Source organism: Eurosta solidaginis, chromosome 5, assembly GCF_040869045.1.
Source record: "Eurosta solidaginis isolate ZX-2024a chromosome 5, ASM4086904v1, whole genome shotgun sequence".
NCBI classification, from domain to species: domain Eukaryota; kingdom Metazoa; phylum Arthropoda; class Insecta; order Diptera; family Tephritidae; genus Eurosta; species Eurosta solidaginis.
This window is the reverse complement of record NC_090323.1, coordinates 76,780,154-76,804,054: the sequence shown is the minus strand read 5'-3', so window position 1 is coordinate 76,804,054 and position 23,901 is coordinate 76,780,154. Positions and strand designations below refer to the sequence as shown.

The 23,901-nt window shown below is 38.2% G+C and overlaps 2 protein-coding genes across 10 annotated transcripts in view; one reads left to right on the top strand and one right to left on the bottom strand.

The window, feature by feature from the left end:
• Positions 1–23,901, bottom strand: part of LOC137253063 (protein transport protein Sec24C-like) — a 584,014-nt gene that overhangs the window by 293,283 nt on the left and 266,830 nt on the right. The gene's annotated exons all lie outside the window — the stretch shown is intronic.
• bmm (brummer) overlaps positions 1–23,901 on the top strand; it is a 263,847-nt gene that overhangs the window by 73,625 nt on the left and 166,321 nt on the right. Inside the window, exon 1 of one of the 6 annotated variants that reach the window (XM_067757477.1) lies at positions 11,949–12,000. The exons of the other annotated variants lie outside the window; for them this stretch is intronic. Within the exon in view, the coding sequence (XP_067613578.1) occupies positions 11,964–12,000 (37 nt within the window). The 5' untranslated portion in view covers positions 11,949–11,963. Of the gene's footprint in view, positions 1–11,948; positions 12,001–23,901 lie in introns of those variants that run through there. 6 annotated transcript variants of the gene reach the window in all.

Below are 23,901 nucleotides of genomic sequence, written 5' to 3'. Positions count from 1 at the left end.
GCAACCATCCCTTGCACGTGACACACTGACAAGAGTATGACCGTCCTTAAAAGATTCTTTTCTGGCAAACGCAGCAAAACCATTTATCTGGACCGGAGTCAGGTACAAGTCCCGGATTGGGATCGATACCCTCCCGGAGCAGGAGAATATGTCGCAGTCCCGCTGCAGGGATCTGCCGAGAGGATGACAATTTGTGGGAGGGACACAACAAATTAAATAGGGTTACACTGAAATAACAGCCCCTGGTCGGGAAAAATCCCTGGTTGCTCCGGCTCATAGAACCGGCTGCTTTAGGAAGGAAGATGGTTTGTAATTATTGTTTACATTGAAACCAAAGCACTTTCGCCAGTGATTAAAAAAAATTATAAGCAAGTAAGTACATAACCGTTTTTCAGAGTACTTCTAGGACTGTGAGCACATAGCTGTTTTCGGTCACTTCTAAACCAAAAAAGATATAAAAAAACGGCATATGCAGAAATGTGGGCTCTATATAGTGGTAATGAAATATGCAATAAAACAAATTTTGACAAAAAACACAAACTGTTTTCGTTAGCTCAGCGACGATGTGGACATACCAAACAAAAAGTGACCCTTAAAAAATTTTTTCAAAGACGTCCTTGTAAACATTGCGAAAGTGATACTTTTCGTTTGGGATGTCGATATTTAAATTTTATTCACCAACCAAAAGCAAATTAATGAGTTTAAGGAATTCCATTACTATTGTGGTGTTAAGTCCACGCAAGATACTAGGCATTTATTTAAATCGTTGGCTCACTCTGGAAAGTGTCTTCTTGCGTACATGTCACACTGCGATGCGGCTACATTTTCTATCTTTGTGTCTGGAAGTTAATGGCGTTTCTGCTATACAGTTGTCAAATTTAATATCAGTTACAGAATTAAAAGTTTATTATGTATATTTCCAGCCTGCACTAAAGAGTTCAATCAGAAAAAGCTTGCCGATATTAAGCACATTTTGAGTAATTTTAGGTACAATGATTATAGCAAAATATTGCATATTTGAAAAATTTCAGTGTACATAATTTAGAATACTAATTATCTTTATCCAAGGACTATTTTTATTGGAAGTAAGGCATATGTAAATATTTTTTGAAAGCGATAACTTTACAAATTCTCAACGTAGATCTTTTATAAACGCTTTGTGCCAAATTATTCCCATTGGAGAGGGGTTCTGCCCCAGAAACTTTAATAATAAAATTGTTGACTGATTTATCGTACCTAGTTAAATGTGTTCAAAATTACATTACTACACAGTTGAAACTTTTAAGACTTTTCAATGGTCGGTCTGGGGACTGTGGCTGGATTTAATAAATGTGAGTTTTAAAATGTAAATTCTTCTCTAAAACAAATATATGGAAAAAAGTATATAAACTTTGTTGTAAAAAGTGTATATTTCAAAACTAGCACTTCCTAAACCTAGGCCATACACTGAAAGAAATGGTGCTAGTGAAATCGACAAATCGGTTCTGTTGTTCTTGACTTAACGGAGATTCGGCGATATTGATCGAATTATGTTTAATTCGACCGAGTTCTTTGTCAAGCGAACAAATTAGTCATTTCAACACAAGAGAAATTGTCGCTCATAAGTTAACAAAATTCTGTAAAATTGACAGATTCCTAATCAATCTAACTGATTTTTTTGTTAACACAACTGATCTCACTGGTCATTTCAACAGCGATCAATAGTCAATACATGAGCAAATTTCAAAGAGAATTTTACGCTCACTGCGTTCTCTGCTTTGTACTTATGTATGTTGTGTACTATATGTATGCACATATTTACGTATGTATATGGTGGCCACCGTGGTGTGATGGTAGCGTGCTCCGCCTACCACACCGAAGACCCTGGGTTCACGCCCCGGGCAAAGCAACATAAAAATTTTAGAAATAAGGGTTTTCAATTAGAAGACAATTTTCCTAAGCGGGGTCGCCCCTCGGCACTGTTCGGCAAGCACTCCGGGTGTATTTCTGCCATGAAAAGATCTCAGTGAAAGCTCATCTGCCTTGCAAATGCCGCAACATAGGTACTTTCGTGCAAATCTGTCGCAACAACTTTTTTTGTTCATTTGACTACTAAAACGGTCAATTACGAATCAACGATTTGTGCGCAGTTGATTCAACATCTTGTTGCGATGGATAAAAATTGGCAGAAATTTCGGTTGAATTGACCCTTATTTCGGTTGATTTTACCAGTCTTTTTCTTTCAGTGTAGATGGGAAAACTGAAGCGTGAGGGTGTATTGGTAAACGGAAGAATAAATAAGTAAATTTGTGTATCATTAAAAAAATTGGAGCACCCAGTTATTGGAAACAATTTTTTTGCCTTTTAGGACTAATTTTATGATAAAGTTGATATAACCGAGCTCTGGAGAAATCTAGTTTAAAAATAAGGTTTTTATGTAAATAAAACTGAACTAGTTTGACTCGTGACACGGGATTTCCCCTAAGGTTTTTCGTTAAGACATATATTTATTTATATAAGGCTTTTTGTTAAAATGAAAGTGTGTGTGACATTGAACTCTACCACAAGCTGATATTATAGGCTTTATAAGGAATTTGACACATTTGTGAATTGCCGAATTGTTTGTAAACGAATTAAAGAATACAAAAATTTTGTCCATTTCTTTGAGATTTGGTCCTTTTTTTCGATGAATTTGATCCCAAATGAAAACATGGTGTGGCAACCGTGATAAAGCACAAAAAGTGCTTGAAATGAGCACAGATCAATATCAAACTGGTCATAAAATACGAACGGTGTGCTTGGAAAAACTGTTCTTAAAACAAGCCCATCGGTCACGAGTTAAGAAAGAACGTACTTACCTGACTTTTGTCAACGAATGTTCTTAATTTTGAATTTTTTCGTTCGTTTTAGAACGATTTTTTCTCTGAGTGTAATAAAGTCACTAAATAATAAATAAGAATGAGGGTCTCTTCAGACCCCCGTGCACGTTAGGGGCACACTGCGACTGCTCGGTTCTGAACACTGTACGTCAGCTCCTTACTGAGTACCTCACGTCAGCCCCTACTGGGCATACAGCTCCTTTTTGAGCACTTCGCGTCAGCTCCTTCGGAGCGTTCGTATAAAATACTCATGCTAAGTTATCTAACACACTTCCTATACGTTGTTGTTGTTGTTGATGGATGCGAACACTCACAAATTGACATCGTTATCCTCTAACGGGAGTCCAAGGAACTTGCAGTTTCAACAGGGGTGGAACAGAGTTGTGGGCATACATTATGTATGTCGGGGTTAATTCCGAATAGATAAGAGTTTAACATGTTACAGTATCCACATGAAAGTTGATCTAGAGTGTCGCGCTTCTCCATAGGAATAATGCTTTCTTCTTCTGCGAATTCAGGGTATTTATTTTTAAGAACGAGGTTCGCCAGGCAATTCCTGGCATAGAGGTCCAACGCCTTTTTGTGGATATCACTGGGAAACTGTTTTTGTTTTTCTTCTACATACGACCGTATTTCCTCATAATGCTTGCGGAGATGACTTCTTAAGCCCCTGGGAGGAGGTGCTTCTTCAATCAGATGTCTGTTGGGATGCCCAGAGATTCAATAGAAACTGTTTGTTCAGCATTTCATTTCTCTCACTCCCTTCTGGGGACATAAAATGCCGGTAGCGATTCTGAGAGCAGTGTTTTGACATACCTGTATTTTCTTCCAGTGAGTAACCTTTAGGCTTCGCGACCATATCGGGGATCCGTAGCATGCAAGCGGCCGGTCAATTGCTTCGTAAGTAGTAATAAGCGTCTCTTTATCTTTACCCCCAGTGCTGCCGCTAGAGATTTTTAGGATTTAATTACGATTATGGATTTTGGGTGCGATTGAGGATGCATCCTCGCCAAAAAGTAGATCCTGATCGAACTTTGTACCCAGTGTTTTTTGGTGTAGCGTAATTGACGTGGATGTCCAATATAGTCGACATATGCCATGTACATTTATTAAATAAGGTGGCCAATGATTTGATCGCTGACAATGTCAGGTTTCGCGAGGCGAAAAAACTGAAAAGATCAGGTAGTTTATTTTATTACATAGCTCATCTATGGATGGGCCGGGACCTGTAACCATTATCGCGCAGTTATCGGCGTAGGATATAATATTAACTCCTTCTGGTGGCGAAAGGAGCTTGGATAGAAAATAAACAAAAGCGGGGTTAGGACACCACCCTGTGGTACCTTTGTTTAATTATTCTTGGTTTAGATGATACGTTCCTGATTTGCACCGATGTGTGCCGACCAACCCTTTAGAGACTTCGAGGAAGAGAGGACCCTTCCAAGTCTTGCAGTAACGTGCTGTGGTTGATGGATCAAAAGCTTTTGACAAGTCTTACACTACGAGTACTGTTCTGTGGGGGTTTTGATTCAATCCGCAATTTACCTGTGTGTTGATGGCGTTTAGCGCGGTGATAGTGATATGTATTTTTCCAGTGAAATAGGGAAATAGAATTGCTTCAAGTGTCTTGGCTTATGGTGATAGGAGTGTTATCGGACGATAAGATTCTCCCAGGCACACACTCGCCATTTTCCATTTTTCGGGGATGACGAATGTGTACAAAGACAGGTTGAAGACATGTGCTAGATATTTAAATCCCTCTTTTCTAAGTTTTTTAAGCGTCAACATGACTTTACCGTCTGGGTCTACTGCTTTGGTTGTGATGGTATAGGGACGCGCTGCGTTTATGCTTGTGTGCGCGTCTATATAACAGTGCCAACCGTGGAATGCATTACGTATTGTCGGCAGAAAACGCTCGCGCATTTCTTCGCATCAGAAAGTACTTTATCGCGATGTATATTTTGTCGTTGTGTGTGGTCGGGTTTGATAGGGACTTGTAGGGACGGTAGACCATAGCTTACCTAAACCGGCATCTTTCACCTGGCTGTGTTTATCCACAAGCTGTCTGTTGCGTTGGTTTATGACCCTTAATAGGGGTCGCCAGGGTCATGTTGTCATAAGGTCACCCTCTCGCTAAAGTTCCGGCCTTCGTTGGAAAATGTGGCCGGATTTTCAGGATTCAGCGGGAATAAAACGAGTTGATGCGAATTCAATGACTTTGCGGAAAACACGCTCCTCTTAACGGGCATCAGTCGGGATTAGAAGGGCAGCAAAACGATTGTTTGTATATTTTTTGTAATCTTTTCTTGTTTGAAGTTTATGTAAGTGTGTTTTACAGAGGTGATAAATTCGGTTGATAGCTCGAGCGAAAGGAGTATCGGTAGGTGGTCGGATGCCAGTGTTAACGAGTCCTGAACCATGACAGCTGCCTACCACACGCGTTGGGCATCGTCGTTTATCGTGTAGAACGCCGTTTCTTCTATTTGGTCCGCCAGCATCTCACCCCTGTATATCAGAATGCCACAGATCGTGGTTGGTATTGAAATCGCCTAGAAAAATGCGATTTTCACCAGTGAGCAGTGCGCTGATGTCAGGTAGGTTACAGAAGAGATGAAGATATTGATGATTTCTAAATTTGCGTCGCCTAACCGGACAGATATGCCTTGACGTTCTAGGACGTTGTCTCTACGGCCGATGTTGGGATCGAATATATTATATTGCACTGAGTGGTGGGTGATAAATGCCAGTCCGCCTCTATTTTCGCTCCCGCGAAATTTTCTATGGACGATGTAACCAGAGCAGGTCTGCAAAGCAGATTTTGCCGGTGTTTTTGTCTCTTGGATCGCAGCAATGCCGATGTTGTGAAGTTTCATAACATCGATTATCTCCGTCGTCTTCTTAGTTAACCCATTACAGTGTAACTGCTGTATTCTCAAGTGCAATGGGGAAGACGTCGTCACTCGGGGGGGTAAGTGACGGGTGACTACGCCTGGGTTGATCGGGGCTAGGTCGCAAGTGCTGTTGGCGCCCTGGGACAGGACGTCCATGGGTAAGCATTGGAGTACCCGATTGGGTTTGCGGCCTACCAACATGTCGCGATGAAGCCCGTTGGGGGGTTGCCGTGGGCTGAGACCAGAACATCTAGGATAGTAGCACTGTCCAAAGCAGGAGTTGAATTGGGCAGATGTCACAAGCATATAAATTCTGTGATGTAAACGGTGTGATGTAAACGGTAGGTGGTAGGGGCCAAAAGACTTTCCATGTCATCCTCGTGGGATAGTGCCGAAAATAGGGGGAGAAGACGGGGGCAGGGGCTGATGCCCAGAACACCCCGTGCGATGCAACCGTTTGCACATGTAAAACTGGAAAGAGTGTGACCGTCCTAAAAATATTCGTTTCAGCACACACAGCAAAACCATTTCTTTGGACCGGGATCAGGTACAGACCCCGGATTGGTTTCGATACCTTCCCGGAGCAGGAGAGTATGAAGCAACCCCACTGAAAGCATCTGCTGGGAGGATGAACATTCTGGAAGGGACGCAACATGACAGCTCTTGGTAGGGAAAAATTCCGAAGCGCTCTGGTACATAAACCGGCTGCCATGGGAAGCGACTTTCTTTATATACATACATCCAATTTATGAGTATATTTAGTCTGAATAATTGTTCAATTTGAGGACTAATAAATAAGTAATAATAAATAAGTTTGTATGCTAAATTTGTTGAACATGTTTCAATTTTTGCTCAAGTTTGCGAGTTGTTGGACGGTCCTTTAGGGAACTTAAACCTGTAGAGCATCGGCACTTGCTTAAGGATCGGGGAAAAGCAGCGAGATAAAGTATCGAAACTTTTCTCAGTCCTTGGTAAAAAGAATTGAGTATGAAATACTACAATTGAGTTATATTTCTGACTCAATTGTTGTTTGGAAAAGTTTCAATACTACTTACTGTTGTTGTATTAACAGTACTCGTATCGTTCGATTAGTACACTCAATCACTTCAATTTAATAAATATATAAGTTTTTATTTTGCAATTTTGACATTTTCTCATTTTTTCCATCAGCTGTCCAGATAAATTGAACTTATTTAAGAAGAAGGTGAGTTCATCTAACAATGTGTGTGAACGCTTAAATTTAGGCGTTTAAGATTTATAAAGTTAATGAATACCCTTAATTACTAAAAAAATGCCTTTAGATCACGGATCGTATGCCATAATACCACCATGATTTTAGGCCTATCGAGCACAATTTTAGTTTTTCGCACACCTGTTGTCTGGGTTTCTTAATTAACGTATAGTTTTTATATCATGCGCATATGTATGTATGGTACATATGTAAGTAAATGTATATATATTTTTTATTTGAATGAAAACAGCTGCGTTGAATCATACGTTGAATTTCTTTATGGATACAGTTGTATTAGTAGGTTAAATTGATTAATTTCAAACTGCAATGTATAATAAATTATACTGCAACAAAGAAAAAATAATTGCAAATCTTCACTAATATCAAATGGCAGAGGTTTATGAACGAATTTGATATGCAGGGAGTGTGAAGTATGTATATATACATATGGGTGTCTCCACCGTTATGGACATTCCCAGCTATAACCTTCAATTTACTTAAAAGAATTTCTTCCCGCAATTGCTCACTCATTAAAAGCAGATGATTTTTTAGGTTTTTGTCACTAGTTTAGCTAAATAAAAGTGCCGCTAGATGGGTCTCTCAAACGTTATCAAAGTGATGATAAGCGTTGTTTTTACCCGCAAATGTAAATGTATATACATGTAAAAGAAAACGGCTAATATTCCACTGTTACAAAGTGATAAATTTTAAGACCATTGAACTTTAATCTCAGGCCTGATAGGGAACATCCTACTACTAACATTTTAGAAAAAGGTAAGCTGCTAGAAAAAGAAAGAAATTATTGCTTTATTTCATTTTTTAATTAAAAGTCCTCTCGATGGCACCATAGCTGGGATTCAAGGGGTTGATAAGCGCAATATAAAGCTTAATAGCTTCAGAGCTTCCACAACCCAATTCTCAACCTCACCTACGCGAGGGGCGGGGGGACGCGTTATGGCCTAGAAGGTTTAATGCGGTCATAGTAATTGTTCCCGAGGTGAAATTTAATGGGGCTTGTTACCGGAACGTACCGGATCTATATCCGGCAAAGGACCATCAACATCGATAACACTCCCCAAGGCTCGTTAATACAACAACATGGCAGAATAGCCCAAGTGTTTCAACCGTGCCTTGTAAATTGTAGTTTATTTCAAAGAACAAAGAAAAAAAGGTCCTTAACCCTTTTGGTAGTTGAAAGTCTTAAAAATGTAATACCTTGAACAATGTAAAACTGGTTTTATAATTATTGTTTTCAATGTATTCCTTAATGTTGTCTCCGCCTATTACTGTTGATTACATTATTTGTAAACAAAAAAATAAAAAAATTTGTCCTTTTTTGAGATTTGGTCCTTTTTTGGTCCCAAATGAAAATATGGCACGGCAACCGTGCTGCGCAGTTGTTTTTTATTGTGATTAAAAATAGCAGTACAAATAAAGCGTGAACATTTTAATTAATTTCAAGTGGTACAATCGGTAATTCATAATTTTTGAGACAATAATTTTTAAAAATGGGCCGTGCTAAACTCTGTTCTAAAGAGAGCGAGAACTCGTCAAAAAGTTGCTCTCAGAAAGAAAAACTAACAAGTTTATCGAGGATTGTACGCCAGCATGTGCAAGCCAGAATTAAATTTGACGAAGAGCACCTTGACTGACCAGGCGAAAAATGGCACAACATTTTATGGTCCTATGAAGCGATAATCGTTTTCTTTGGTTCGAGAGGGTGTCGAGAGTATGATTGAAGGCTCGAAAAGGCGTCTTTTGATCATAGATACGTTTCCCGCGTGATAAACCTTGGTGGTGGCAAAATCAATGTGTGAGAATGCTTCTCTTACTATGACACAGGTTCGCTCTAATGGATAAAAGAGAATATGGATGTCAAATTGTACGTAGAAATAATGGAGTCGACTATATGAAATGGGTTCATCCACAAGACAACAACCCTAACCATACCAGCAAGCTGGCAAACAATTGGTTTATTTCAAATGGAGTTGGGGTCACGGACTCGCCGGTTCAGTCCCCTGATCTTAATCCCGTTGAAAATCTTTGGGCAGAGGTCAAGAAAGCAATAGGGAAAGATGAGTGTTGGGAGGAAGGTCTGGAAGGCCGTTTCTCTCGAGAAATGCAAGCGTTTAGTGGAATCTATGCTGAGGAGATTCGCACCTGTATTATCCAACAATGGTCATTCGACAAAATATTTAAAACGTAAGCCATTTATTGTAACATTAGAATGAATTAATTTTCTAACGTTGTAAATACTCATCACAGTTTAACCTCTTAATTTGACACAATTTTATTAATATAAAGAAAACATTAATTTTATTTACAAACTTAACTATACTCCTTGCAAGCTTCAAAATAAGCAAATTTAATTAAATAAAGAATAAAACTGGAAAGGACCTACACTGCTTTTCATGTTCGTTTGAAATCCTGCTTACTTGCCACTGCTATTGTTTCGAACACAGCTTTATGTATTTAAGTACCTCTAGATGGGAGAGTCTCTGCCTTTCCAGAGCGACGCATTCGCAGAGACTGTGAACTGGCGTTTCATCCTCCAGCTCACAAAAGCGACAGATTTGTATTTCGGTAACTTACTTAGGTGATATCGTAGACTACATTGCCCCGTTCGGATAGCATGCCTCCACTAGCTTAAAAATAATTGTGTCAAGACACACAAGGCTGGCTGGCTGTCTGACATAATGGAGATACTCCTCGAGGATAACCCTATCTGTAGATATTCTCTACTACCACAAACTTATAGTGTTTTCTTTTCTGGCTATAGTGTTACGCTTTTTGTACGCCGCGCAAGGGTTGTTGTTCTATTCTAAAAAACAGGCAACGCCTTTACGGGGTATTTCGTTCTTTTGTGAAAATTGTTGCCTGCAAAAGCGTTACACTGTTACCTTGTATAAAATGGCGGTGTGGCAGTGCAACTGTGAAAGTCTCAATTCGCTCTTGAGTTCCACATATACTCTGTTAATATGAGTGCACAGATCACCTACCAGATTGCGCATTCACGAATTCAAAATTGCTTCGTTCTGCGCAACTACGTCACAGTTGACTGTTTGAGCGAATGAAAGAAGAGAGCAAAAAACAAGAGCTAAACGAAAATGACGTAAGGATTGCCATACAAAAGAGGTGATCTAATGTTTACATGCGTAATGCGCAATCTTCTTGTGTGATTTGTGATATGAGTGAATGTGGTGAGATGAAATTTCTTTGTATGCACTATAAATGTTGACAATTTTCTGGGGTAGGAGTAACACTATTAAGGCTTTACCATTTACTTATGCAAAAATTAATTTCAGAAAAGAAAACTCTATTATAGTACGTGAATTTCTGCCTGAAAAGTAGCCCATAGACACCAGCACCCGTTTTTCCGTCATCGAACTTCGACCCATCCACGCACCGAACCTCTGAATCAGGTGGGGCGGTACCTCTAGTCCCTTGCTCCCAAAGAGTTCTGTCGACAATGTACACCTCAAAGTTATGTGAGGTTCTGGGCGTAGAGGCCATTGCATCACGTACTTGCAATATGGAATTTCCGGAATTTTCTAATAACTTTCATATGCCCTGCCAGCTTCCGATCTTTAGCTCAGAAATATTTTCAGGTCTTTGGCAGCAAAGTTGCCTCGTTCTCTGTTAGAATAGTGCATCAGCAGGTGACTTTCTTATAGCACACTTACGCCAATCCAAACTACTTTTCGTTTAAAACATTTTTAAAGATATAGTTCGAAGTTTATTTTCCTCTTTTGACACCTCTTTCTGGGATTTGCCCATGTCTTTATACGTAAATACATAAGAACTAGTATATATAGATAGAAAGGTTTGAATTGACGTAAGTAAAGTCGTAAAACATTTTTTTTAATTATCAATATAAGTGTTTATTTTTGCATACGCTAATGGATGTGCATTGGTATAGGTATATCTCGTGCCACGGTGTTAGTGTAGTAACTTCTCCGAAACGGCTTGGCTGACTTATAAAATTTTGTATGCGAATTTCTATCTATACACGGTTAAAAGTTGAAGCTTGGAACTCTTTTGTCTTCGGTGAAAATCAGTCTGCAGAGCTTGGTTTCAATTCTAAACTAGAGAAGTATATACTTCAATAAGTTAACAAACAAAAAATAATAATTTAGTGGGTGGTGGCCAGGTTTCAAATCGATGTGCCCCGGATTGCCACTAGAGTGTGCTCTACCCACTAAACTATCACTTCGGTATTAAAAACATTATAACACTTCATATGTATAAAAAAGTTTCTTGAAAAGGAGTCTATGACTTGCAGCACTTTATAAAATGCAATTTCTCCTTTTTAGATTTTCAGCAGTGAGTTTAAACTTTCGGATTTTGTTTTGAATCCAAATTTCTATCCTTAACTTTTTCAATACTTGTGAATTTATTGGGAATGCTATCGCGAAATAAGCTTTCATTTAAAATAAATTCTTATAGCATATTTCCACCTAGAGCTTTATTCGAGATTTAGGCATCTACAGGGATTTAACGTTAAATCTTGCAATTTTTATCATACAAACTTAAACCTCGAAACGTAGAAGAAAATAAATAAATGTAAGGCGCGAAAACCTCCAAAAATATTTTAGGGTGAGTTTCTCCTACAAATTGGCTGATAAGGTTTCACTGAGAAGCTTTTCATGGCAGGAATACACTCAGAGTGTTTGCTAAATCACTGCCGAGGGGCGACCTCGCTTAGAAAAACTGTTTTCTAATTGAAAAAACTGTTTCCAAATTTTCGATGTTCCTTTGCCCGGTGCGTGGACCCACGATCTTCTGTGTGATAGGCGGAGCACGCTACCACCACACTACAGCGGCCGCCATGTAGATTTAAGTAAAATCTGCAATCCTTATGGCCTTATCGTTACCTCCTATCCCTTTATGATCGGGAACCCAGTATTGATGTATGGTCTGGCCTGAGTGAACTTTTTCCAATGTTTCTTTGCATTCCAGAACACTTCTTGCTGAAGTAGTACTATGTGCGATTATTGCCTAAATCGAAGAATTGCCAAACGTGAGTAAAATAAAAAAATGATCAAAATAGAATATTCACATTAATTTTTCTTTGTAAAACATGTTGAAATGTATGCTTTTAATACGAAAACCTTTTTTTGGTAGGAAAACTTCACAAAAGTTAAAGCCGTGGTACTCTTCTATAATTTTTTCAATATTAAAAAATAAAACGTCAAATAATATTACAGTGGAGATAGTGTTGGTTCTTAAAAGTTAAAGATCTAAGTCGAGATATAGTATTACGGTTATTGACTTTGCAATATGTACGATCGAAACAAGCAATCTATTTGCTATCCATAATCTCTGCCAACTCAGCAGGTTCAAAGCCTTTTACCTTAGTGAAGTTATTAAATGTGCACTGACTAATTTTTTTATGAAAACTTATACAAACAAATGCTCGTCTTCGATTTTTCCAAAAAATACTGTATCCTTAATTATCGCCATTTGAATTTTCTTTGTCCTTTTCTTTAGATTTTTTAAGAATTAATGAGCTTAACACCGATAAATGATAATTGTTATTCAATTATTATTTTGGTTTTGTTGGGAAAAACTGAAAAGAAGGAAGCATTTACTGGCAATAAAACCAAAATAATAATTGAATAACAATTATCATTTATCGGTGTTAAGCTTATTAATTCTTAAAAAATCTTAAGTAAAATTGAACATACCATTAAACATACAAATATTGTCCTTTTTCTTTTAAAGTTGAATAGCAGCCGATAGGCTCCACCGATTTTGACAGTTCGGTAAAAGTTTACACCTTTTTCAGTTTAAGTTCAGAAAATTACAATTCAAGTTCAGAAGTTCCAATTTAAATTCACAAATTTCCAATTCAAGTTCAGAAATTTCCAATTCAAGTTCAGAAAATTACAATTTAAATTCAGAAAATTGCAATTCAAGTTCAGAAAATTACAATTCAAGTTCAGAAGTTCCAATTTAAATTCACAAATTTCAAATTCAAGTTCAGAAATTTCCAATTCAAGTTCAGAAAATTACAATTTAAATTCAGAAAATTGCAATTCAAGTTCAGAAAATTACAATTCAAATTCAGAAAATTTGTCGGGTATTTTTTTTTTTTTTTTCATCCAATGGAAATAAAGGTATGTAAGATGGTATCTATGTTTTAAGGAAGCATTGGACATCTTTACTCGTTTAAATCAATTTTGTGAGATAGCGAAGAAAAAACTCTCGCTCATAAGAAGCAATTGCAATGCCATCCAGCTATATTCTTAGCGTCACAACCATTGATCTGCACTGAGTATGACATCAGTGATGACGAAGATATGACCACTTAAACAGTCAACGGAGCGTCCACACTCCCGGAAGTAACGTATAGGTACTGTCTGCATAGATCTTGGCGCCATATGTCAAAATATCTCAACTTATCCGCCATCATCATCATGAATGAATGAATGAATGAATCATCATGAATTGGCACTTAATCGCGATTTTGGCAGTTTCGTAACAAATCCTGCCAGCTTTCCCTGTTTCACGGTAACTGACGGCGATTGGTAGCACAATAAGAGGTCAAGACTCCTCCACCTTCGCAACTCTGTGGGGGTCTCTCCCTTCCACTGCTTCCAAACTGTTGTTTCGACTGAAGTACTTTCTTGGCCGTAGCGTCATCATGCACTTGTTGGAAAGAATTATCCTCCATTTGATTTCAAGGTTCGGGGTGTACACACCTTGAAGAAAACTTGGGGTACACTATACCCCAGCCACCATTTTGGCAACATAGTCAACGAAGCATCAAGACTTACGCAAGTAACATATAAGTATACATCTAATTAATTAAAATAACTTGAAAATTAACACCCTACTTATAAATTTCTGAATTCGAACTGTAATTTTCTAAACTTGAAATGTAATTTTCTGAACTTGAATTGTAATTTTCTGAACTTGAATTGCAATTTTCTAAACTTGAATTGTAAATTTCTGAACTTAAACTGAAAACGGTTTAGTTGAGGGGTCGATTGCTAATACGCTACCAAAAATATCCAGAGAGGTGTCAAAGGACGCGTATTAATAAACCGAAGGCGGAAAAGAAAAATTTTAACTCGTTCAAAAGATATTAAACAAAAACCGAAAAATGACCCGTGGGCCCCTCCGAAACCGGGGGTGGTATCCATAGTACTTTGCGCAGAACACTTTTCTGCATTGGCGGCCTACGGCCGCGCTTATAAAAAATTACCCTGGGTGGTTCCAACACCGGTTTGGAGATCAAAACTATATCCGCGCAAAACACTTATGTTTACAATTTTTTTTTTGGGTACAACAACATTAAAACAACCACATGAAAATAGCCAACTTCAACTGCAAATATCTCCTGGCAGAGATACAGTTTTTATTTTCCGCCTTCGGATTATTGTTGTCGAGGTCAATACGCATCTTTTGACAGCTCTCTCGATATTTGTGGTAGCGTATTAGCAGTCGACCCCTGAACTAGACTTGTACCGACAATTCAAACACCAATTTGCTTGTAACTAAAATCTCTTTAAGAGCACATTTTTATAAAAAATAAATAAATAAATGTAAGGCGCGATAACCTCCGACGAGATTTTAGGCCGAGCTTCTCTTCCAATTTGCGTCGTACTCCTTTTTTAATTTTTCCTATAAATTGGCGGGACGGGACCTACTTGTTTTATGCCGACTCCGAACAGCATCTGCGAGGCAGATGAGTTTTCACTGAAAGCTTTTCATGGCAGAAATACACTCGAAGTGCTTGCCAAACAATGCCGGGGGCGACCCCGTTAGAAAAAGTTTCTTCTAATTGAAAACCTTATTTATAAGTTTTTGATGTTGCTTTGCCCGGGGTGTGAAATAAATTTCTATTTTTAAAATTGTTGCAAAAACCGTGCAAAAAAAATTGTTCTGGAGCACATTTTTGCACACAAGGAAAACCACATACGCAAAATTTTACTCTCTATGATATTCTGTTGAGAAAAAAATGGGCCGCAATATTCATGCTAGATATTTTCATTTCCACACCTTGGACTTGAAGATTTCCCATACAAAATTACTTTAAGTAAGGGAAATGTCCCCTATTTCCATTATCCATTAATAATGTTGATTACTTTTGATTATTTTAAATTGTTTTTTGGTTTTTTTTTCAATAATCGGAAAAAGTCATGATTTTTTTTTTGATTTTTTTCTAATGGTAATCAATTAGTAATTGCTTTTTTCGGAAAACAATTGAAATAATCATTGGCCATTAAAAAAGGTATCTAATTAATTGATTACTAATGCTAATTCAAATTTAACAGGTCTGGGTACAGGGGTATCTGTTTAACAAGGATAATATTTGAGAAACTTTTCGGGAAGTTGACCGGGCACCGACTTTTCCTAAATAAAATTAGTGTATGGTGCGGTTTACTTGAAATTTGGTATAGGGGTACTTCCGTGACTATCTCGTTTTGTGAAAAACTTTTCTTTCCGGATAGTGGATCAGGGACCGACCTATTGCAAAAATCTTATTTATGGCGCGATGCGCCTTGAATTCGGTACAGGGGTACCTCTTTGACAAAAATAATATTTGAAAAACTTTCACCTCCGGGAAGTAGACCAGGGGCCGACCTGTTCTACATAAAATAATTAATATTGAGATTTGCTTGGAATTTGGTATAGGGGTACTTCCATTCCTTTCGGAAAGTGGACCAAGGTTTGATTTATTGTAATAAATCGTGTTTATTGTGCGAACCCAGAAAGTGTTCCTGTGATTTTTTTTTTCCGGGAAGTGAAACAGGGACCGGTCTATTCCAACAAATTCTATTCATCATATAGGTAGGTAGCCTTTTTTTCAAAAGCCACTGATAATCGATGCAGATAATACAGAAAGACGCTTTGGCAGTAGGCATAATTTAAAAACAATAACATTCGATTAATTCGCGAATTTATGCTACATTTAATATAAAAAAATAAATATTTATTTGTATAATTTTTCAAATTTAAACTGAATTTTATTGGCTTTTTTCCTAGTCCTTTTATTATTTTATTGTAATTAATTTTTTGCATGCAGTTCAACACTATTTTTTTATGCCGAAGAAGTATAACTTCTCATCCGCGGACATAACTACACGCACCCATTTTTGTCATACCTAAACAGCATATACAAAAATTATTTCCTTCAGCGATAAGCAAAAGACCTTACTCGACGCTTTGTTCTTCGCTTCAAACGAAAATGCATACATATGTATGTACTTGTATACATCAATACAAAGTTGCATGGGTGGGGGGGCGGGGGGGCAAAAACTAATAAAAATTCGTAATTCGTAACAATGAGAAACAGTGCTTATCGCTTTAATTCTAAATAAATAATAATTGAAGAAGGATGTGGAGCGAAAATTGCAAGATTGTTTACCAGCTGTATATACCTACATATGAACATACATATGTACATATGTATGTGCATAATTTTACATGGGTGTTTCCATAAAAATGTCAACCAAAAGCAAAAAAGTAAACATTTGCTTAGACGTCAAACGAATATGTTGTAATTTTCAAAACAAAATATTGGTCCAATTGCTTGGGTAATATAAAAGATTTCCGTAATATAAATATAAACATAGAAAAATAATAAGATTATCTATGTATATATTTGCTAGTGCCTTCTATGCTCCGTAAAACTCAAATGTGCTGGTTGAAACTTGAGATGTTTTCAAAATACATAATTTTTTGCAAACGTTTAGACTCATTTTATTAAATTTTAAGTTTTAAAAACAAGTCGTAGCGGTGATTTTACGTGTAAAAGAACTCTAACCGACCCTTTCAGGTATCTTTATGTTCCCATAATTTGTTTTTCGAGAAACATTACCAGTCAAGATTGTAAAGATGTCAAAAACCGGAACAACCGAACGCTTATAGAAAATTGTTTCTTATTTTAATATGTGAGCACACAAAGAAATCTATTTGTACTATGGCACTCAGGGCTGTCATGGAATCCAATTGTTGTCGGAATCGGATTTAAAAACGACAAAAAAATTACTTTGGTGCATGAAATCCAATGTTATCGGTTTAATGTTCCAATTGGAATTAGTGTCGGTTTTAGGTGTCACAGAATCCGATAATATCGATTTTGCTATGGGAAACAATCCAATCAGTTAAATGCTGTTGGATTTCATTTTTTTCATAGTTGTATTTCTGTTGCAATTGAGTATTTTCTAAAAATGTAAGTAAATAAAGGTTTATTTTATAAAAATAAATTTACATATATTTTCATTCTTAATAGGGGAAAGCATAAAAATTCAATGCAAAACAGTATTTTGACTGAATTTATGCAGAAACGTCCAGATATTGCGAAGGGCTTCACGAAGCACATCATCTAAAATCGTTGACACCGTGATTCTACCTACACTCATGCTAGAATCCTTGCTAACTGATCTTTGATAGGGTCCTTCAGCTAAAAATCGTAACGTAGCTGCTAGTTGCAGCACTAGCAGAACTTTCGAGTGAGTTAAGCGTCCTTCAATGGTGTCCAATAAAATTCGGAAAGCCTCTTTGTTTATGCGATAATATGCTATGTAACTGCAAATACACTATACATATTTGGAAACCCACATTAAGAAATATTTTTAATTTCGCTGTTTCTCAGATAGATTGCTGCGATCTCTCAAAATTATCCTTTTGAACTTCTCGCAGCTTTCTTCTTCCAATAAAATAAATGCTACAACTGCTGATGCCATTTTGATGTCAATAAATTTGTTTATATCTGTTTAGATGCACAAAACAATTATTTTAAAAAATTAACACCAAAATTGCCGGGCACCAATAACACTGCAAAACAGCTGATTCGAACATCGCTTTTATTTACATTCGAAAAGAGCAAAACCAATACGGTTTTGTGACACCAATTTAAATCAATATTGGTTTGTAACTCCGACAAAACGCAAAACCGACTTGGATTCCATGACAGCCTTAACTATTGTGAATATTTGATTAGAACTAACACTGCATTACCGGCAGTTGCTAACAGCGCAAGCGCATGTAAGTTTTTATTGATATTGTAAGGAATTTTCGGAAATTCCACTTATTCCAAACCTTCTGTTAACGTTCGAATCGCTAAACTGTTGACTAAATCACTCCAATGTTCAGTATTGCAAAATAGTCTTTATTTAGTCTACTTGGGTGTAGTACAATTATACTTCAATATCACGTACTTCACAACAGCGTGTTTAAATCAAACTCAAACTGATTAGTCATTCCTCAGCTTGCGCTGCTTTTATACTCTGTTGCCTCGTCAGCATATTTCTCCAAAGATCTAGACGTTTCACGTTCTAGAATCTCCTGCTTGGTTACCAGCCATATACATGTATATTTGTAGTTTATGCGTTTCTCATGGCGGCCACCGTGGTGTGATGGTAGCGTGCTCCGCCTACCACACCGTATGCCCTGGGTTCACACCCCGGTCAAAGCAACATCAAAATTTTAGAAAAAGGGGTTTTCAATTAGAAGAAAATTTTTCTAAGCGGGGTCGCCCCTCGGCAGTGTTTGGCAAGCGCTCCGGGTGTATTTCTGCCATGAAAAGCTCTCAAGGAAAACTCATCTGCCTTGCAGATGCCGTTCGGAATCGGCATAAAACATGTAGGTCCCGTCCGGCCGATTTGTAGGGAAAATCAATAGCACGACGCAAATTGGAAGAGAAGCTCGGCCTTAGATCTCTTCGGAGGTTATCGCGCCTTACATTTATTTTTATTTTATGCGTCTCTCATAGTCATATGCGTGTGTATGTGTAACTACTTCGGCTGAAGACTACATATTTGTGAGTGTGCCTTCTATGTAAGTGTTGCTAACTTTAATGCGTATATGCACATAAGAGTGGCTGCTTCATGTTTTTGTTGTTGTGTGGTTATTTACTAAGAGCTTAGTGATGCTAATATTCGTCACACTGCCCTCCGCCTAAGTGTTATCGTCCCGATCAGACAAATCTCTCAATCCAACCGCTGCTAGCCTCCAAATGAACCACCCTTCTATTTCGTAGTTTCCCAATTGTTTGTATGCGGTAGATGACATCACTGATCTGCTTCACAACTTTGTACGGGCCTGCCCAGTTACATTTAAATTTTGAATGAACACCTTTCCGCCGGTGAGAGTTGTAAACACTACCGAATCTGTCTCCAAGGAACCTTCCGAGTTCTTGCTCTTGTCGTACCTGTGTTTCATCCTACTACTCATTATCTTGGTTCTTTCCTTGTTGTTGTAGCGATAAGGTTGCTCCCCGAAGGCTTTGGGGAGTGTTATCGATGTGATGGTCCTTTGCCGGATGCAGATCCGGTACGCTACGGTAACACAGCAACAGTAAGCTAGCCCGACCATCTCGGGAACGATTTATTATTAAACCTTCAGGCCATCCCTCCCTTCCCACCACCGAGTTCCATGAGGAGCTTGGGGTCGCCAGAGCCCCGTCTGTTAGTGAAACAGGATTCGCCACGGATAGGTGAGGCTGACAATTGGGTTTGGAGAAGCTATATATTGCGCTGGCAACCTGAAGGGTTGCGCTACACAGCCCCTTGAATCTGGTATTTTGGTCGCCTCCTACGACAGGCATACCTACCGCGGGTAAATTCTGACCCCCTAACCCGATGGGGGTTCCCTCACACTCTGTTGTTTGGCCAATGAACTACTTCGTAGAGCTTGCGCTTGACGGATTGGCTTTGCATAACCAGTATCGCTCTGACGTTTCAAAACAGTAGTGGGCCCTGGCTTGAAACCACCCTTGCATTCTTTCTTTCCTTTTAGCGCGTCCATTTGTGTTTCTCATGCCAGTGTTTTTCTTGCAGCTACCTTTGGTTTTGATTTGTTTGGCCCATTCGTTCCATCAACCTTTGCCCGATCTACTGCCTTTGACTTTGGTGCTCTTTGTCGAATCTCCTCCACCAGCACTCGCTTACTGCTAAACCCTTTCACCAAACTGAAGTTAAGTGGTACATCCTTGTTCTTATAGCGCATTATCCTTCTCACAGGAGTCCACTCCCAATATGACTCCATCAACGATCTCTGCCACAACAAATTTGTGTAGAACCATGACATTCCTAATTAAGACTTCACATACCACTTCTCCCTGGACTGGATTATACTCGTCAGTGACCGTACGCAATCTTGCTCCAGGTAATGGCTTTACTCTCCTGTTGACCAAATGAGATCGAATTAAAGAATGAGATGCGCCCGTATCTACAGTCAGTACACGCGCCTTGCCATCCACATATCCTCCAACCGAACGACTGCTCGCTTTTCTTCCGATTTGTGATACAGAGATAACGGGACATTCCACAGCTGGAGCTAGCTCTCGATCTTTACATCTGACTCCCTCTTGCCTATCTTCCCCAGCTTTGTGCTTAAGACCACCCATGCTGTTGGAACCACTAGGATCAAGATTGCAATGACGTGCAATGTGACCTGGCTTCCCGCATTTGAAGCATTTGATAACTCTTTCACTCCGCTTTTTCGATCTTTCAACATCTGATGCAAATTCCTGAAAAGTCTCATTCGCCTTTTGGTAACGGTTTTACAACTCAATTTGGTATATCTGTTTCCTATGCTCGCTTCCGTAACGTCTCTCGACAGCGGCCATAAATGCTTCATAACTGTTCCGCTCGTACTCTGGAATAGTCTATAAGATTTCAGCTGCAGTCCCTTTCAATGCCACGAACAGTGCAGCAACTTTATCATCCGCATTCCATCCGCATTTGCTTAAAGACCTGGAGATGAGCAGAACCGTCAAAAGATAGGGTTTTTACCTTCTGGTTGCTCGCTGGAACAGCTGGGCGATTTATTTGTAACTGCTCCATACAACCTTTTTAATCATCGACTTCTGCCTGAAATTTAGCGATTTTTGCATCCTGCGCTTCGTAACTGCGAAGAAGTTTTTGTGCCACCTGCAATGACAAGCGCTCCTCCTGCGCTTCTTGAATGTTATACATGTCTCCTGCGATTACAGTTTGGATGCCATATATGTCTTCTGCTCTTCCAGTTGAGATGTTATACGTGTCTCCTGCAATTTCAATTGGGATGCCATATATGTCTTCTGCTCTTCCAGTTGAGATGTCATATTTGTAGATATTTGTGATAACATTTCTGTTATGCGTGCCTCATGTGCCCCATCTTGGATGTTACTGTCGATGTTTGTGCAGATATTGCAGCCAATATCATGTTCAAGTCTGTGCTCATAACTGCCTGCGATCTTTCGTTTTTCTCTTCCATTTTTGTTAATGTCTCGTCTCCATCAGGATGGAATACATATTTCTGGCTCAAATTTGTGTGATTGAATTATACATTCGTGAAAATAACACTGCAAATTATTGGGGTTTCCATGTACGTAGGAAGCTCTAGATTTGAGTAGAACCTAGAGAATCTAAAGGGTAAGCAACTTAAACTATGAGTTTTTTTCTTTCGTTTGTTTCATAAGCGCTGAAATTCTCATCCGGCTTATGAAATATTCTAAAGACATAGTTTTAGTTTTTAATTTAAAATCGAGGTTCTTCGAGTAGAAGATGGGGTGCCAATACCTCAGAGCCCAGTGCTCGCCTCCACATCACATTTGTTAAGGAGTCTTCAAATAGAAGATGAGGTGGCTCATTAGAGCGAAACCTAAGAGTTCCCTATGCTCGCCCCAAATTAAATAAATAAAGGTGTACCGATGCTTTGCATCGTCCCATGTTTTAAAGGCACCACTTAATAAATTGAATACATTAAAATAAAGAAATTAAATAAATAAAGGTGTACCGATGCTTTGCATCGTCCCATGTTTTAAAGGCACCACTTAATAAATTGAATACATTAAAATAAAGAAATTAAATCAATAAAGGTGTACCGATGCTTTGCATCGTTCCATGTTTTAAAGGCACCACTTAATAAATTGAATACATTAAAATAAAGAAATTAAATCAATAAAGGTGTACCGATGCTTTGCATCGTCCCGTGTTTTAAATACACTATAAATAAAATTAAAAATAATAAACTTATAAAATTAAATACATTAAAAAAAAATAATAAATTTAAAAAATGCTTGGTTGCAATGCGCTTTGAACCCGCAACCCCAAACGTTTGAGTCGGGTACGTCATCCACTGTGCTACAACTCATACGCCTACAAGCACATCAAATTACTCCCTTATAACTCACATTAAACTGCTCACCCTCAACTGCCCCCCGCTTAGCTATAGACCTATAACACGCAATCGGAAAAATTGCACATTCATGCTTCTGGCTAGTGGGCGACGATATGTAAAAATGAATGCCATTTTAAAAATTGTAAATGCTTTTTTTCCATATTGGTATTGGCAGGTATTTCATATTCGGTTCAGAAATTCCATCTATGAGGAAATTGAGGTGAGGAGGATGATGGAGTGGGCGTGGGAGTGTAGCTACCCTGCAAAAATCGCGAGTACTCCATGCATGCATGTATAGAGTACTCGCTATGGACCAACCGAGTGCTCCAAAATTAACCACAGTTCATACAAAAAATATGGTCCAATTAACATTGCGATGTCATAGGACTGGACCATATACTCCAGCTCCGCATTACATCAAAGTAATCCATGGAGTACCCACAGTCCAATAAACATCGTGTAGTGATTACAATCGTTAAAAACGAGCAATGATCGGATTACAATATGTTCGTGTAGAAACATGAGTTGGTCCATTGCTGCACTACAGGGGAGTATAGTGGTAAGTACTCCAGTGGACTACATGATCCAACGATTTTTGCAGGGTAGTAGTGGAAGTGGGAGTGGGAGTGAGAGTGGGTGTGATAGTGGTAGTTGGAGTGCATATGGGCTCGGGAGTGGTAGGAAAATTAATGGAATAAGAGATGGACAAGAATAAGAAGAAAAATGGAAAATAAAGTAGTGAGAATCGGATAGCGGGACTTACTTTTGAAATGTAGGCAAACCAATTCGAAACAGACTTCTAATTTTGTTAGTCTTCCACGCGAACATCTGAAACGTGTTAGCTTTCCACGCGAACAAGTGAAACGTGCTAGTCTTCCACACGAACAAAGAATCGTGCTAGTCTTCCATGGGACCGACGATATATATCCGTAAAAAACTTCTTTCATTCGAATTACTGCACTTGTTTTTTCAAGACAACAAGGTGAAATTTTGAAAAATCCCTTGTTATATTTATAGAGGTACTACTTTAGATTACTAATGTTTTTGTGTTTTTATTAGATGTAAAAAATTTGATTGCATAAAATGAGCAATATTTAATTTTTGGGAAAGATTGAAGAAGTTATGACTAATACAATAAACGAAAATTTCACTTTAAATTCGCAATTTTTTGCCAACTATGAATAAAAAGATTGGCCCTTATTGAAAATATTTGCAGCTGGTTTGGATATATATCTACGTATATCGTTTGTAGCAAAAGACATTGCTGTGATCCAATGCCTACTATAGTTTTTATACCAAAGAAAGTGTGTCAGGATGGAATGTCCCCCATACCATGAGTAAAAATTTTTACACATCTGAAGATGAATGAAGCTGTAGGCCTATGCATTCCTTTACAGCTGTTTTGTGTAAAATGGGAAGGGGCTCATCTTATGAATTTTCAAACGTGCAAGGGGATACAGTGAGATCACCTAGTAAATCTGGCTTCCCCTAATAACCGAAAAAATCACCTTTTTTTTTGGATTGAGTGCGCAATCGGATAATGTTAATTTTTCTAGAAAATATCAATTTAACTGTAATATCCAACACAGAATTTATACTAGGGGGACTCATTAAAGCATATAAATTTATAACGTGTAAAATTATGTCCATTTACACACGCTGTTATATGAACGCACCTAGTAATATTCTTGATAAACTTAATTGCCGATCAGCTGTATTATTGCCAAAAAAATGTTTGATTGTTGTACAAATTAAAAAATGCCAAGATTAAGTGAAGAATCAAAACTAAAACATCTTTACTACG